General features: G+C 42.7%; 1 protein-coding gene across 1 annotated transcript in view; it reads left to right on the top strand.

Annotated features, from left to right (window-relative positions):
* The window catches only part of CTSW (cathepsin W), a 133,283-nt gene that overhangs the window by 57,868 nt on the left and 59,720 nt on the right, over positions 1-15,695 (top strand). Inside the window, exon 4 of the mRNA XM_082269650.1 lies at positions 14,132-14,271. Within this exon, the coding sequence (XP_082125776.1) occupies positions 14,132-14,271 (140 nt within the window). The remainder of the gene's footprint in view (positions 1-14,131; positions 14,272-15,695) is intronic.

Genomic DNA, 15,695 nt, shown 5'->3' on the forward strand with positions numbered 1-15,695 from the left:
GTATGAGATGAACCCCAAAAACTTGGAAAGGTGGATCTCTCTCACACGTACCAACACAGACTATCCCCCAATTTAACTGATCCCCAAAGGTTTTTGATTAAATAGCGGAATAGAAAATATGATCCAAAAAAAGTGTATGTATATCACACGTACACAACCACACTAGGCCCCAATTACTATTGTTTGTACCCCTAAAAGGCTAGATGAGGAGTAGGGGGGGTATGGAACAGGCAGCACCCTCAAATCTTCAGAAGTATGAGATGAACCCCAAAAACTTGGAAAGGTGGATCTCTCTCACACGTACCAACACAGACTATCCCCCAATTTAACTGATCCCCAAAGGTTTTTGATTAAATAGCGGAATAGAAAATATGATCCAAAAAAAGTGTATGTATATCACACGTACACAACCACACTAGGCCCCAATTACTATTGTTTGTACCCCTAAAAGGCTAGATGAGGAGTAGGGGGGGTATGGAACAGGCAGCACCCTCAAATCTTCAGAAGTATGAGATGAACCCCAACAACTTGGAAAGGTGGATCTCTCTCACACGTACCAACACAGACTATCCCCCAATTTAACTGATCCCCAAAGGTTTTTGATTAAATAGCGGAATAGAAAATATGATCCAAAAAAAGTGTATGTATATCACACGTACACAACCACACTAGGCCCCAATTACTATTGTTTGTACCCCTAAAAGGCTAGATGAGGAGTAGGGGGGGTATGGAACAGGCAGCACCCTCAAACCTTCAGAAGTATGAGATGAACCCCAACAACTTGGAAAGGTGGATCTCTCTCACACGTACCAACACAGACTATCCCCCAATTTAACTGATCCCCAAAGGTTTTTGATTAAATAGCGGAATAGAAAATATGATCCAAAAAAAGTGTATGTATATCACACGTACACAACCACACTGGGCCCCAATTACTATTGTTTGTACCCCTAAAAGGCTAGATGAGGAGTAGGGGGAGTATGGAACAGGCAGCACCCTCAAACCTTCAGAAGTATGAGATGAACCCCAACAACTTGGAAAGGTGGATCTCTCTCACACGTACCAACACAGACTATCCCCCAATTTAACTGATCCCCAAAGGTTTTTGATTAAATAGCGGAATAGAAAATATGATCCAAAAAAAGTGTATGTATATCACACGTACACAACCACACTAGGCCCCAATTACTATTGTTTGTACCCCTAAAAGGCTAGATGAGGAGTAGGGGGAGTATGGAACAGGCAGCACCCTCAAACCTTCAGAAGTATGAGATGAACCCCAACAACTTGGAAAGGTGGATCTCTCTCACACGTACCAACACAGACTATCCCCCAATTTAACTGATCCCCAAAGGTTTTTGATTAAATAGCGGAATAGAAAATATGATCCAAAAAAAGTGTATGTATATCACACGTACACAACCACACTAGGCCCCAATTACTATTGTTTGTACCCCTAAAAGGCTAGATGAGGAGTAGGGGGGGTATGGAACAGGCAGCACCCTCAAACCTTCAGAAGTATGAGATGAACCCCAACAACTTGGAAAGGTGGATCTCTCTCACACGTACCAACACAGACTATCCCCCAATTTAACTGATCCCCAAAGGTTTTTGATTAAATAGCGGAATAGAAAATATGATCCAAAAAAAGTGTATGTATATCACACGTACACAACCACACTGGGCCCCAATTACTATTGTTTGTACCCCTAAAAGGCTAGATGAGGAGTAGGGGGAGTATGGAACAGGCAGCACCCTCAAACCTTCAGAAGTATGAGATGAACCCCAACAACTTGGAAAGGTGGATCTCTCTCACACGTACCAACACAGACTATCCCCCAATTTAACTGATCCCCAAAGGTTTTTGATTAAATAGCGGAATAGAAAATATGATCCAAAAAAAGTGTATGTATATCACACGTACACAACCACACTAGGCCCCAATTACTATTGTTTGTACCCCTAAAAGGCTAGGAGTAGGGGGGGTATGGAACAGGCAGCACCCTCAAACCTTCAGAAGTATGAGATGAACCCCAACAACTTGGAAAGGTGGATCTCTCTCACACGTACCAACACAGACTATCCCCCAATTTAACTGATCCCCAAAGGTTTTTGATTAAATAGCGGAATAGAAAATATGATCCAAAAAAAGTGTATGTATATCACACGTACACAACCACACTAGGCCCCAATTACTATTGTTTGTACCCCTAAAAGGCTAGGAGTAGGGGGAGTATGGAACAGGCAGCACCCTCAAACCTTCAGAAGTATGAGATGAACCCCAACAACTTGGAAAGGTGGATCTCTCTCACACGTACCAACACAGACTATCCCCCAATTTAACTGATCCCCAAAGGTTTTTGATTAAATAGCGGAATAGAAAATATGATCCAAAAAAAGTGTATGTATATCACACGTACACAACCACACTAGGCCCCAATTACTATTGTTTGTACCCCTAAAAGGCTAGATGAGGAGTAGGGGGAGTATGGAACAGGCAGCACCCTCAAACCTTCAGAAGTATGAGATGAACCCCAACAACTTGGAAAGGTGGATCTCTCTCACACGTACCAACACAGACTATCCCCCAATTTAACTGATCCCCAAAGGTTTTTGATTAAATAGCGGAATAGAAAATATGATCCAAAAAAAGTGTATGTATATCACACGTACACAACCACACTAGGCCCCAATTACTATTGTTTGTACCCCTAAAAGGCTAGATGAGGAGTAGGGGGGGTATGGAACAGGCAGCACCCTCAAATCTTCAGAAGTATGAGATGAACCCCAAAAACTTGGAAAGGTGGATCTCTCTCACACGTACCAACACAGACTATCCCCCAATTTAACTGATCCCCAAAGGTTTTTGATTAAATAGCGGAATAGAAAATATGATCCAAAAAAAGTGTATGTATATCACACGTACACAACCACACTAGGCCCCAATTACTATTGTTTGTACCCCTAAAAGGCTAGGAGTAGGGGGAGTATGGAACAGGCAGCACCCTCAAACCTTCAGAAGTATGAGATGAACCCCAACAACTTGGAAAGGTGGATCTCTCTCACACGTACCAACACAGACTATCCCCCAATTTAACTGATCCCCAAAGGTTTTTGATTAAATAGCGGAATAGAAAATATGATCCAAAAAAAGTGTATGTATATCACACGTACACAACCACACTAGGCCCCAATTACTATTGTTTGTACCCCTAAAAGGCTAGGAGTAGGGGGAGTATGGAACAGGCAGCACCCTCAAACCTTCAGAAGTATGAGATGAACCCCAACAACTTGGAAAGGTGGATCTCTCTCACACGTACCAACACAGACTATCCCCCAATTTAACTGATCCCCAAAGGTTTTTGATTAAATAGCGGAATAGAAAATATGATCCAAAAAAAGTGTATGTATATCACACGTACACAACCACACTAGGCCCCAATTACTATTGTTTGTACCCCTAAAAGGCTAGATGAGGAGTAGGGGGGGTATGGAACAGGCAGCACCCTCAAATCTTCAGAAGTATGAGATGAACCCCAAAAACTTGGAAAGGTGGATCTCTCTCACACGTACCAACACAGACTATCCCCCAATTTAACTGATCCCCAAAGGTTTTTGATTAAATAGCGGAATAGAAAATATGATCCAAAAAAAGTGTATGTATATCACACGTACACAACCACACTAGGCCCCAATTACTATTGTTTGTACCCCTAAAAGGCTAGATGAGGAGTAGGGGGGGTATGGAACAGGCAGCACCCTCAAATCTTCAGAAGTATGAGATGAACCCCAAAAACTTGGAAAGGTGGATCTCTCTCACACGTACCAACACAGACTATCCCCCAATTTAACTGATCCCCAAAGGTTTTTGATTAAATAGCGGAATAGAAAATATGATCCAAAAAAAGTGTATGTATATCACACGTACACAACCACACTAGGCCCCAATTACTATTGTTTGTACCCCTAAAAGGCTAGGAGTAGGGGGAGTATGGAACAGGCAGCACCCTCAAACCTTCAGAAGTATGAGATGAACCCCAACAACTTGGAAAGGTGGATCTCTCTCACACGTACCAACACAGACTATCCCCCAATTTAACTGATCCCCAAAGGTTTTTGATTAAATAGCGGAATAGAAAATATGATCCAAAAAAAGTGTATGTATATCACACGTACACAACCACACTAGGCCCCAATTACTATTGTTTGTACCCCTAAAAGGCTAGGAGTAGGGGGAGTATGGAACAGGCAGCACCCTCAAACCTTCAGAAGTATGAGATGAACCCCAACAACTTGGAAAGGTGGATCTCTCTCACACGTACCAACACAAACTATCCCCCAATTTAACTGATCCCCAAAGGTTTTTGATTAAATAGCGGAATAGAAAATATGATCCAAAAAAAGTGTATGTATATCACACGTACACAACCACACTAGGCCCCAATTACTATTGTTTGTACCCCTAAAAGGCTAGATGAGGAGTAGGGGGGGTATGGAACAGGCAGCACCCTCAAATCTTCAGAAGTATGAGATGAACCCCAAAAACTTGGAAAGGTGGATCTCTCTCACACGTACCAACACAGACTATCCCCCAATTTAACTGATCCCCAAAGGTTTTTGATTAAATAGCGGAATAGAAAATATGATCCAAAAAAAGTGTATGTATATCACACGTACACAACCACACTAGGCCCCAATTACTATTGTTTGTACCCCTAAAAGGCTAGATGAGGAGTAGGGGGGTATGGAACAGGCAGCACCCTCAAATCTTCAGAAGTATGAGATGAACCCCAAAAACTTGGAAAGGTGGATCTCTCTCACACGTACCAACACAGACTATCCCCCAATTTAACTGATCCCCAAAGGTTTTTGATTAAATAGCGGAATAGAAAATATGATCCAAAAAAAGTGTATGTATATCACACGTACACAACCACACTAGGCCCCAATTACTATTGTTTGTACCCCTAAAAGGCTAGATGAGGAGTAGGGGGGGTATGGAACAGGCAGCACCCTCAAACCTTCAGAAGTATGAGATGAACCCCAACAACTTGGAAAGGTGGATCTCTCTCACACGTACCAACACAGACTATCCCCCAATTTAACTGATCCCCAAAGGTTTTTGATTAAATAGCGGAATAGAAAATATGATCCAAAAAAAGTGTATGTATATCACACGTACACAACCACACTAGGCCCCAATTACTATTGTTTGTACCCCTAAAAGGCTAGATGAGGAGTAGGGGGGGTATGGAACAGGCAGCACCCTCAAACCTTCAGAAGTATGAGATGAACCCCAACAACTTGGAAAGGTGGATCTCTCTCACACGTACCAACACAGACTATCCCCCAATTTAACTGATCCCCAAAGGTTTTTGATTAAATAGCGGAATAGAAAATATGATCCAAAAAAAGTGTATGTATATCACACGTACACAACCACACTAGGCCCCAATTACTATTGTTTGTACCCCTAAAAGGCTAGATGAGGAGTAGGGGGGGTATGGAACAGGCAGCACCCTCAAACCTTCAGAAGTATGAGATGAACCCCAACAACTTGGAAAGGTGGATCTCTCTCACACGTACCAACACAGACTATCCCCCAATTTAACTGATCCCCAAAGGTTTTTGATTAAATAGCGGAATAGAAAATATGATCCAAAAAAAGTGTATGTATATCACACGTACACAACCACACTAGGCCCCAATTACTATTGTTTGTACCCCTAAAAGGCTAGGAGTAGGGGGAGTATGGAACAGGCAGCACCCTCAAACCTTCAGAAGTATGAGATGAACCCCAACAACTTGGAAAGGTGGATCTCTCTCACACGTACCAACACAGACTATCCCCCAATTTAACTGATCCCCAAAGGTTTTTGATTAAATAGCGGAATAGAAAATATGATCCAAAAAAAGTGTATGTATATCACACGTACACAACCACACTAGGCCCCAATTACTATTGTTTGTACCCCTAAAAGGCTAGGAGTAGGGGGAGTATGGAACAGGCAGCACCCTCAAACCTTCAGAAGTATGAGATGAACCCCAACAACTTGGAAAGGTGGATCTCTCTCACACGTACCAACACAGACTATCCCCCAATTTAACTGATCCCCAAAGGTTTTTGATTAAATAGCGGAATAGAAAATATGATCCAAAAAAAGTGTATGTATATCACACGTACACAACCACACTAGGCCCCAATTACTATTGTTTGTACCCCTAAAAGGCTAGATGAGGAGTAGGGGGGGTATGGAACAGGCAGCACCCTCAAATCTTCAGAAGTATGAGATGAACCCCAAAAACTTGGAAAGGTGGATCTCTCTCACACGTACCAACACAGACTATCCCCCAATTTAACTGATCCCCAAAGGTTTTTGATTAAATAGCGGAATAGAAAATATGATCCAAAAAAAGTGTATGTATATCACACGTACACAACCACACTAGGCCCCAATTACTATTGTTTGTACCCCTAAAAGGCTAGATGAGGAGTAGGGGGGGTATGGAACAGGCAGCACCCTCAAATCTTCAGAAGTATGAGATGAACCCCAAAAACTTGGAAAGGTGGATCTCTCTCACACGTACCAACACAGACTATCCCCCAATTTAACTGATCCCCAAAGGTTTTTGATTAAATAGCGGAATAGAAAATATGATCCAAAAAAAGTGTATGTATATCACACGTACACAACCACACTAGGCCCCAATTACTATTGTTTGTACCCCTAAAAGGCTAGATGAGGAGTAGGGGGGGTATGGAACAGGCAGCACCCTCAAACCTTCAGAAGTATGAGATGAACCCCAACAACTTGGAAAGGTGGATCTCTCTCACACGTACCAACACAGACTATCCCCCAATTTAACTGATCCCCAAAGGTTTTTGATTAAATAGCGGAATAGAAAATATGATCCAAAAAAAGTGTATGTATATCACACGTACACAACCACACTAGGCCCCAATTACTATTGTTTGTACCCCTAAAAGGCTAGATGAGGAGTAGGGGGGGTATGGAACAGGCAGCACCCTCAAACCTTCAGAAGTATGAGATGAACCCCAACAACTTGGAAAGGTGGATCTCTCTCACACGTACCAACACAGACTATCCCCCAATTTAACTGATCCCCAAAGGTTTTTGATTAAATAGCGGAATAGAAAATATGATCCAAAAAAAGTGTATGTATATCACACGTACACAACCACACTAGGCCCCAATTACTATTGTTTGTACCCCTAAAAGGCTAGGAGTAGGGGGAGTATGGAACAGGCAGCACCCTCAAACCTTCAGAAGTATGAGATGAACCCCAACAACTTGGAAAGGTGGATCTCTCTCACACGTACCAACACAGACTATCCCCCAATTTAACTGATCCCCAAAGGTTTTTGATTAAATAGCGGAATAGAAAATATGATCCAAAAAAAGTGTATGTATATCACACGTACACAACCACACTAGGCCCCAATTACTATTGTTTGTACCCCTAAAAGGCTAGGAGTAGGGGGAGTATGGAACAGGCAGCACCCTCAAACCTTCAGAAGTATGAGATGAACCCCAACAACTTGGAAAGGTGGATCTCTCTCACACGTACCAACACAGACTATCCCCCAATTTAACTGATCCCCAAAGGTTTTTGATTAAATAGCGGAATAGAAAATATGATCCAAAAAAAGTGTATGTATATCACACGTACACAACCACACTAGGCCCCAATTACTATTGTTTGTACCCCTAAAAGGCTAGATGAGGAGTAGGGGGGGTATGGAACAGGCAGCACCCTCAAATCTTCAGAAGTATGAGATGAACCCCAAAAACTTGGAAAGGTGGATCTCTCTCACACGTACCAACACAGACTATCCCCCAATTTAACTGATCCCCAAAGGTTTTTGATTAAATAGCGGAATAGAAAATATGATCCAAAAAAAGTGTATGTATATCACACGTACACAACCACACTAGGCCCCAATTACTATTGTTTGTACCCCTAAAAGGCTAGATGAGGAGTAGGGGGGTATGGAACAGGCAGCACCCTCAAATCTTCAGAAGTATGAGATGAACCCCAAAAACTTGGAAAGGTGGATCTCTCTCACACGTACCAACACAGACTATCCCCCAATTTAACTGATCCCCAAAGGTTTTTGATTAAATAGCGGAATAGAAAATATGATCCAAAAAAAGTGTATGTATATCACACGTACACAACCACACTAGGCCCCAATTACTATTGTTTGTACCCCTAAAAGGCTAGATGAGGAGTAGGGGGGGTATGGAACAGGCAGCACCCTCAAACCTTCAGAAGTATGAGATGAACCCCAACAACTTGGAAAGGTGGATCTCTCTCACACGTACCAACACAGACTATCCCCCAATTTAACTGATCCCCAAAGGTTTTTGATTAAATAGCGGAATAGAAAATATGATCCAAAAAAAGTGTATGTATATCACACGTACACAACCACACTAGGCCCCAATTACTATTGTTTGTACCCCTAAAAGGCTAGATGAGGAGTAGGGGGGTATGGAACAGGCAGCACCCTCAAATCTTCAGAAGTATGAGATGAACCCCAAAAACTTGGAAAGGTGGATCTCTCTCACACGTACCAACACAGACTATCCCCCAATTTAACTGATCCCCAAAGGTTTTTGATTAAATAGCGGAATAGAAAATATGATCCAAAAAAAGTGTATGTATATCACACGTACACAACCACACTAGGCCCCAATTACTATTGTTTGTACCCCTAAAAGGCTAGATGAGGAGTAGGGGGGGTATGGAACAGGCAGCACCCTCAAACCTTCAGAAGTATGAGATGAACCCCAACAACTTGGAAAGGTGGATCTCTCTCACACGTACCAACACAGACTATCCCCCAATTTAACTGATCCCCAAAGGTTTTTGATTAAATAGCGGAATAGAAAATATGATCCAAAAAAAGTGTATGTATATCACACGTACACAACCACACTAGGCCCCAATTACTATTGTTTGTACCCCTAAAAGGCTAGATGAGGAGTAGGGGGGGTATGGAACAGGCAGCACCCTCAAACCTTCAGAAGTATGAGATGAACCCCAACAACTTGGAAAGGTGGATCTCTCTCACACGTACCAACACAGACTATCCCCCAATTTAACTGATCCCCAAAGGTTTTTGATTAAATAGCGGAATAGAAAATATGATCCAAAAAAAGTGTATGTATATCACACGTACACAACCACACTAGGCCCCAATTACTATTGTTTGTACCCCTAAAAGGCTAGGAGTAGGGGGAGTATGGAACAGGCAGCACCCTCAAACCTTCAGAAGTATGAGATGAACCCCAACAACTTGGAAAGGTGGATCTCTCTCACACGTACCAACACAGACTATCCCCCAATTTAACTGATCCCCAAAGGTTTTTGATTAAATAGCGGAATAGAAAATATGATCCAAAAAAAGTGTATGTATATCACACGTACACAACCACACTAGGCCCCAATTACTATTGTTTGTACCCCTAAAAGGCTAGGAGTAGGGGGAGTATGGAACAGGCAGCACCCTCAAACCTTCAGAAGTATGAGATGAACCCCAACAACTTGGAAAGGTGGATCTCTCTCACACGTACCAACACAGACTATCCCCCAATTTAACTGATCCCCAAAGGTTTTTGATTAAATAGCGGAATAGAAAATATGATCCAAAAAAAGTGTATGTATATCACACGTACACAACCACACTAGGCCCCAATTACTATTGTTTGTACCCCTAAAAGGCTAGATGAGGAGTAGGGGGGGTATGGAACAGGCAGCACCCTCAAATCTTCAGAAGTATGAGATGAACCCCAAAAACTTGGAAAGGTGGATCTCTCTCACACGTACCAACACAGACTATCCCCCAATTTAACTGATCCCCAAAGGTTTTTGATTAAATAGCGGAATAGAAAATATGATCCAAAAAAAGTGTATGTATATCACACGTACACAACCACACTAGGCCCCAATTACTATTGTTTGTACCCCTAAAAGGCTAGATGAGGAGTAGGGGGGGTATGGAACAGGCAGCACCCTCAAATCTTCAGAAGTATGAGATGAACCCCAAAAACTTGGAAAGGTGGATCTCTCTCACACGTACCAACACAGACTATCCCCCAATTTAACTGATCCCCAAAGGTTTTTGATTAAATAGCGGAATAGAAAATATGATCCAAAAAAAGTGTATGTATATCACACGTACACAACCACACTAGGCCCCAATTACTATTGTTTGTACCCCTAAAAGGCTAGATGAGGAGTAGGGGGGGTATGGAACAGGCAGCACCCTCAAACCTTCAGAAGTATGAGATGAACCCCAACAACTTGGAAAGGTGGATCTCTCTCACACGTACCAACACAGACTATCCCCCAATTTAACTGATCCCCAAAGGTTTTTGATTAAATAGCGGAATAGAAAATATGATCCAAAAAAAGTGTATGTATATCACACGTACACAACCACACTAGGCCCCAATTACTATTGTTTGTACCCCTAAAAGGCTAGATGAGGAGTAGGGGGGGTATGGAACAGGCAGCACCCTCAAACCTTCAGAAGTATGAGATGAACCCCAACAACTTGGAAAGGTGGATCTCTCTCACACGTACCAACACAGACTATCCCCCAATTTAACTGATCCCCAAAGGTTTTTGATTAAATAGCGGAATAGAAAATATGATCCAAAAAAAGTGTATGTATATCACACGTACACAACCACACTAGGCCCCAATTACTATTGTTTGTACCCCTAAAAGGCTAGATGAGGAGTAGGGGGGGTATGGAACAGGCAGCACCCTCAAACCTTCAGAAGTATGAGATGAACCCCAACAACTTGGAAAGGTGGATCTCTCTCACACGTACCAACACAGACTATCCCCCAATTTAACTGATCCCCAAAGGTTTTTGATTAAATAGCGGAATAGAAAATATGATCCAAAAAAAGTGTATGTATATCACACGTACACAACCACACTAGGCCCCAATTACTATTGTTTGTACCCCTAAAAGGCTAGGAGTAGGGGGAGTATGGAACAGGCAGCACCCTCAAACCTTCAGAAGTATGAGATGAACCCCAACAACTTGGAAAGGTGGATCTCTCTCACACGTACCAACACAGACTATCCCCCAATTTAACTGATCCCCAAAGGTTTTTGATTAAATAGCGGAATAGAAAATATGATCCAAAAAAAGTGTATGTATATCACACGTACACAACCACACTAGGCCCCAATTACTATTGTTTGTACCCCTAAAAGGCTAGATGAGGAGTAGGGGGAGTATGGAACAGGCAGCACCCTCAAATCTTCAGAAGTATGAGATTGTGTTCACTGTACCCCACAAAGATTGAGTTCACTGCACCCCACAATGATTGTGTTCACTGCACCCCACAAAGATTGTGTTCACTGCACCTCACAAAGATTGTGTTCACTGTACCCCCCAAAGATTGTGTTCACTGCACCCCACAAAGATTCTGTTCACTGTACCCCACAAAGATTGTGTTCACTGCACCCTAAAAGGATGTTGTTCACTGCACCCCACAAAGATTGTGTTCACTGCACCCTAAAAGGATGTTGTTCACTGCACCCCAAAAAGATTGTGTTCACTGTACCCCCCCAAAGATTGTGTTCACTGCACCCCACAAAGATTGTGTTCACTGCACCCCAAAAAGATTGTGTTCACTGTACCCCCCAAAGATTGTGTTCACTGCACCCCAAAAAGATTGTGTTCACTGTACCCCCCAAAGATTGTGTTCACTGCACCCCACAAAGATTCTGTTCACTGTACCCCACAAAGATTGTGTTCACTGCACCCCAAAAAGATTGTGTTCACTGTACCCCCCCAAAGATTGTGTTCACTGCACCCCACAAAGATTCTGTTCACTGCACCCCACAAAGGATTTTGTTCACTGCACCCCAAAAAGATTGTGTTCACTGCACCCCAAAAAGGATTTTGATCACTGCACCCCAAAAAGGATGTTGTTCACTGCACCCCAAAAATGATTTTGTTCACTCCACCCCAAAAAGATTGTGTTCACTGCACCCCACAAAGATTGTGTTCACTGCACCCCAAAAAGATTGTGTTCACTGTACCCCCCAAAGATTGTGTTCACTGCACCCCACAAAGATTCTGTTCACTGTACCCCACAAAGATTGTGTTCACTGCACCCCAAAAAGATTGTGTTCACTGCACCCCAAAAAGGATGTTGTTCACTGCACCCCAAAAAGGATGTTGTTCACTCCACCCCAAAAAGATTGTGTTCACTGCACCCCACAAAGATTGTGTTCACTGCACCCCAAAAAGATTGTGTTCACTGCACCCCAAAAATGATTTTGTTCACTGCACCCCAAAAAGGATTTTGTTCACTGCACCCCAAAAAGGATGTTGTTCACTCCACCCCAAAAAGATTGTGTTCACTGCACCCCAAAAAGATTGTGTTCACTGCACCCCACAAAGGATTTTGTTCACTGCACCCCAAAAAGATTGTGTTCACTGCACCCCAAAAAGGATGTTGTTCACTGCACCCCAAAAAGGATTTTGTTCACTGCACCCCAAAAAGATTGTGTTCACTGCACCCCACAAAGGATTTTGTTCACTGCACCCCACAAAGATTGTGTTCACTGCACACCAAAAAGGATTGTGTTCACTGCACCCCAAAAAGATTTTGTTCACTGCACCCCAAAAAGATTGTGTTCACTGCAGCCCAAAAAGATTGTGTTCACTGCAGCCCAAAAAGATTGTGTTCACTGCAGCCCAAAAAGATTGTGTTCACTGCAGCCCAAAAAGATTGTGTTCACTGCAGCCCAAAAAGATTGTGTTCACTGCAGCTCACACACAGAAAAATGGATGTGGATCACTGACACCTGCCTATCTCCAATCCCACACCACACAGCAATATCGATTGTAGTTTGTAGAACACAGTTTCCCTAAAATTCAGCAGACTCTGTCCCTAACAGGATTGAGAAGAGATCGTAGATCAGGATTGAGTGCAGATTCACCCCACCCCCCACACAGCAATATCGATTGTAGTTTGTAGAAGACACTGACCCTATAATTCAGCAGACTCTATCCCTAAAATGCCTACAACTCGCCCTGCCTAAACACTCCGACCTGTCCCTCAATTCTATCCGGACACAAATGGTTTTTTCCTGCCTATCTTTCCCTAATCAGCAGCCAGCACGTTGATGTGTGCTCTGTCCCTGATATAAGCAGCATAATGACGCCGCTGCGGCTGCCTCGAACTTATAAAGACTTGGTCACATGCTTCAGACGGCCAATCACAGCTACTAAGACATTTGCAGGCATGGCTGGGATGGCTTAAGGCACACCAGTTAAACGATTGTTGATTGGCTGTTGAAAGCCCGCCATGAAAAGAGCGCCAAAGCATGCAAAACCCGGAAATAAAACGACCGAACACGGATTTTTACCCGAACATACAGTAAAGTGTCCGTGTCCAAAAAATCCAATTATTCGGTACGAACACGAATAATACAGTCCGTGTTCGCTCAACACTATTTATGAATAGCATATGGGATATAGCTAGTAACAAACAATTCTGTATTCATAGTGATAAATTACTCTTGACATAGTCTTTTTGTTCATTGCATTTCTAGTAATCTGACTAGTAGCCCATGTTTATATCCATCAATGAAAGAAGGATGTTGTAAGAAAGTAATACCATTTATTACCTTGCTCAGTGTAGATTTACCAGTTAAGACTCTTAGGCCCCTTTCACACGTTTTTTTTGGCGGATCTGAACGGTCCCCCAATGCATCCCTATGGGCCATCGGATGTCAGCAGAGACATGTCCTCTGACATCCGATCCGATCTGTCAAATCTGGACGGATGGAAACCATATTTTCCATCCGTCCAGCGGATCGGATCGGATGGGATCGGATGAGAACAGACCGACGGTCCGTTCCCATCCAATTTCCCCCATATAGATGCATGGGGAACTGACAGCTGTGTCTCCGCACACAGCGCAGAGACACAGCTGTCATCCTCCTGCTCAGCTGGGGATCAGCGAATCAATCCCCCGCTGAGAAAAGCGGAGTCCGTCCAACGGACTCAGTGTGTGAAAGAGCCCTAGTTCCAGGAAACTGATTGTAATTTGTACTTTTTCCATAGCTGAAGAATTTAAGAGTCATGGGAAAAAAGCCAGTATTGGTATGGATTTATCCAATCTAAAGCAAGCAGTAACAAGAGCTACATTTCCATTCAGTCGTGATTGGAGGAAAATGGGAGTTATTTCAGAAGTGAAAGATCAGGTAAGAAATGTCTGTTAGTTTAAGGAAATGGAATAAAACATACTTTACTGATGCTGTTAAAGCCCAACTTGTGCCAACGCTCCTTTCAACAGTGAAGACATTTGTTAGGCTGTGCTTGGAGCAGGCTCTGAGAAAAGTCTGGAGACATCTCCATTCTGTGCCTTCTGCTGGAGATTATCAGCCGTTAACCTGAAAGATATAAACAACAAAACAGATTAATCCCCGGTCACACCGATGCGACTTGTCATGCGATTTGAAAGTTTCAAATTTCATGACAAGTCGCACCTTATTGTCCGCAATGGAAGCCGTCAAATCGGTGCGATTTTAAAAGTAGTTCCTGCACTAATTTTTTGCAAGTTCAGGTACAACTTGCATAGACACCTGTGAATGAAGTCACACAGATTTCTTCCAAGTCCCACCTAAAATTGCACTGACATGAGACTTTGAAATCATGCGGCTTCAAGTCACAAAATTTAAAAGTTAGATTTAGTGTGACCGAAGACTTAGGGGTATATTTATAAAATGTGACCTTCATAAAACCTTCCCTGCAGATGTATCTTCCTGGTGCATCTGATTCATCTGCAGGGAATGTTTTGTAACTCGGATATTTAATGGTTTATAAATATACTTCTAAAGTCCAGCCTATTCCTAAGTAAGCTTAAACCTGCCCACAACCCCCTTCCAAATTTTGCCTTTTCATTGTAGTTGGGGCAAGGTTTTTTTTTTTTTTTAATATATTTTGATACCTTTTTTTTTTTTTAAATGTAACTAATTGAAAGGTCTAACCTTCTCACCCCTCTTCCCAATTTTATTCTCCCATTATTCAAGGGGAAAGTTTCTCTAGAGCAGAAAGGCCCGTACACACGAGTGGAAATTCGGCCGGGAATTTTCGTCCGCCGATTTTCAGCTTGTTGGTATGGTGCTCTCGACAACCGACTCCGACTTTTCGGCCGAAAAAATCCTGGTGTGCAGGCTATAAAATTTTTGTCCTCTGTCAAAACACGTCCGATTTTCGCCTCATTAGTACAGATTTCGATGGGGAAAAATCTTATGAGCAAGACTAGGCATGCTCAGAGATGAAAGAACACATACAAAGCAATCCAACACATGACATCACTTCTGAAGTAGAATTCTGTGGTGCGGGAAAATTCGTGTGCAGTCTAGAGCACATTCCAACCAACAGACACCACTCTGGACAAAAGACGGACGAGCGGTCAGCGGAAATTCGTTGCGTGTGTACGAGGCTTAACTCTTAAGTTGGCCATACATGGATCGAAATTTGGTCCGTTCAGCAGGCACCAGTCAATTTTTGATCCATCTGTAGCCATTTTTGTTTGAGAGAAGTTGATCCTTAGAATCTGCTATCAGAATACAGTGCTCTAGTTGTGGTCTATCATTTGCTTGTGTGGGTAGAGAAATCTGTC

This window comes from Pelophylax lessonae (genome assembly GCF_965119305.1).
Source record: "Pelophylax lessonae genome assembly, chromosome: 10".
Classification (NCBI taxonomy): Eukaryota; Metazoa; Chordata; class Amphibia; order Anura; family Ranidae; genus Pelophylax; species Pelophylax lessonae.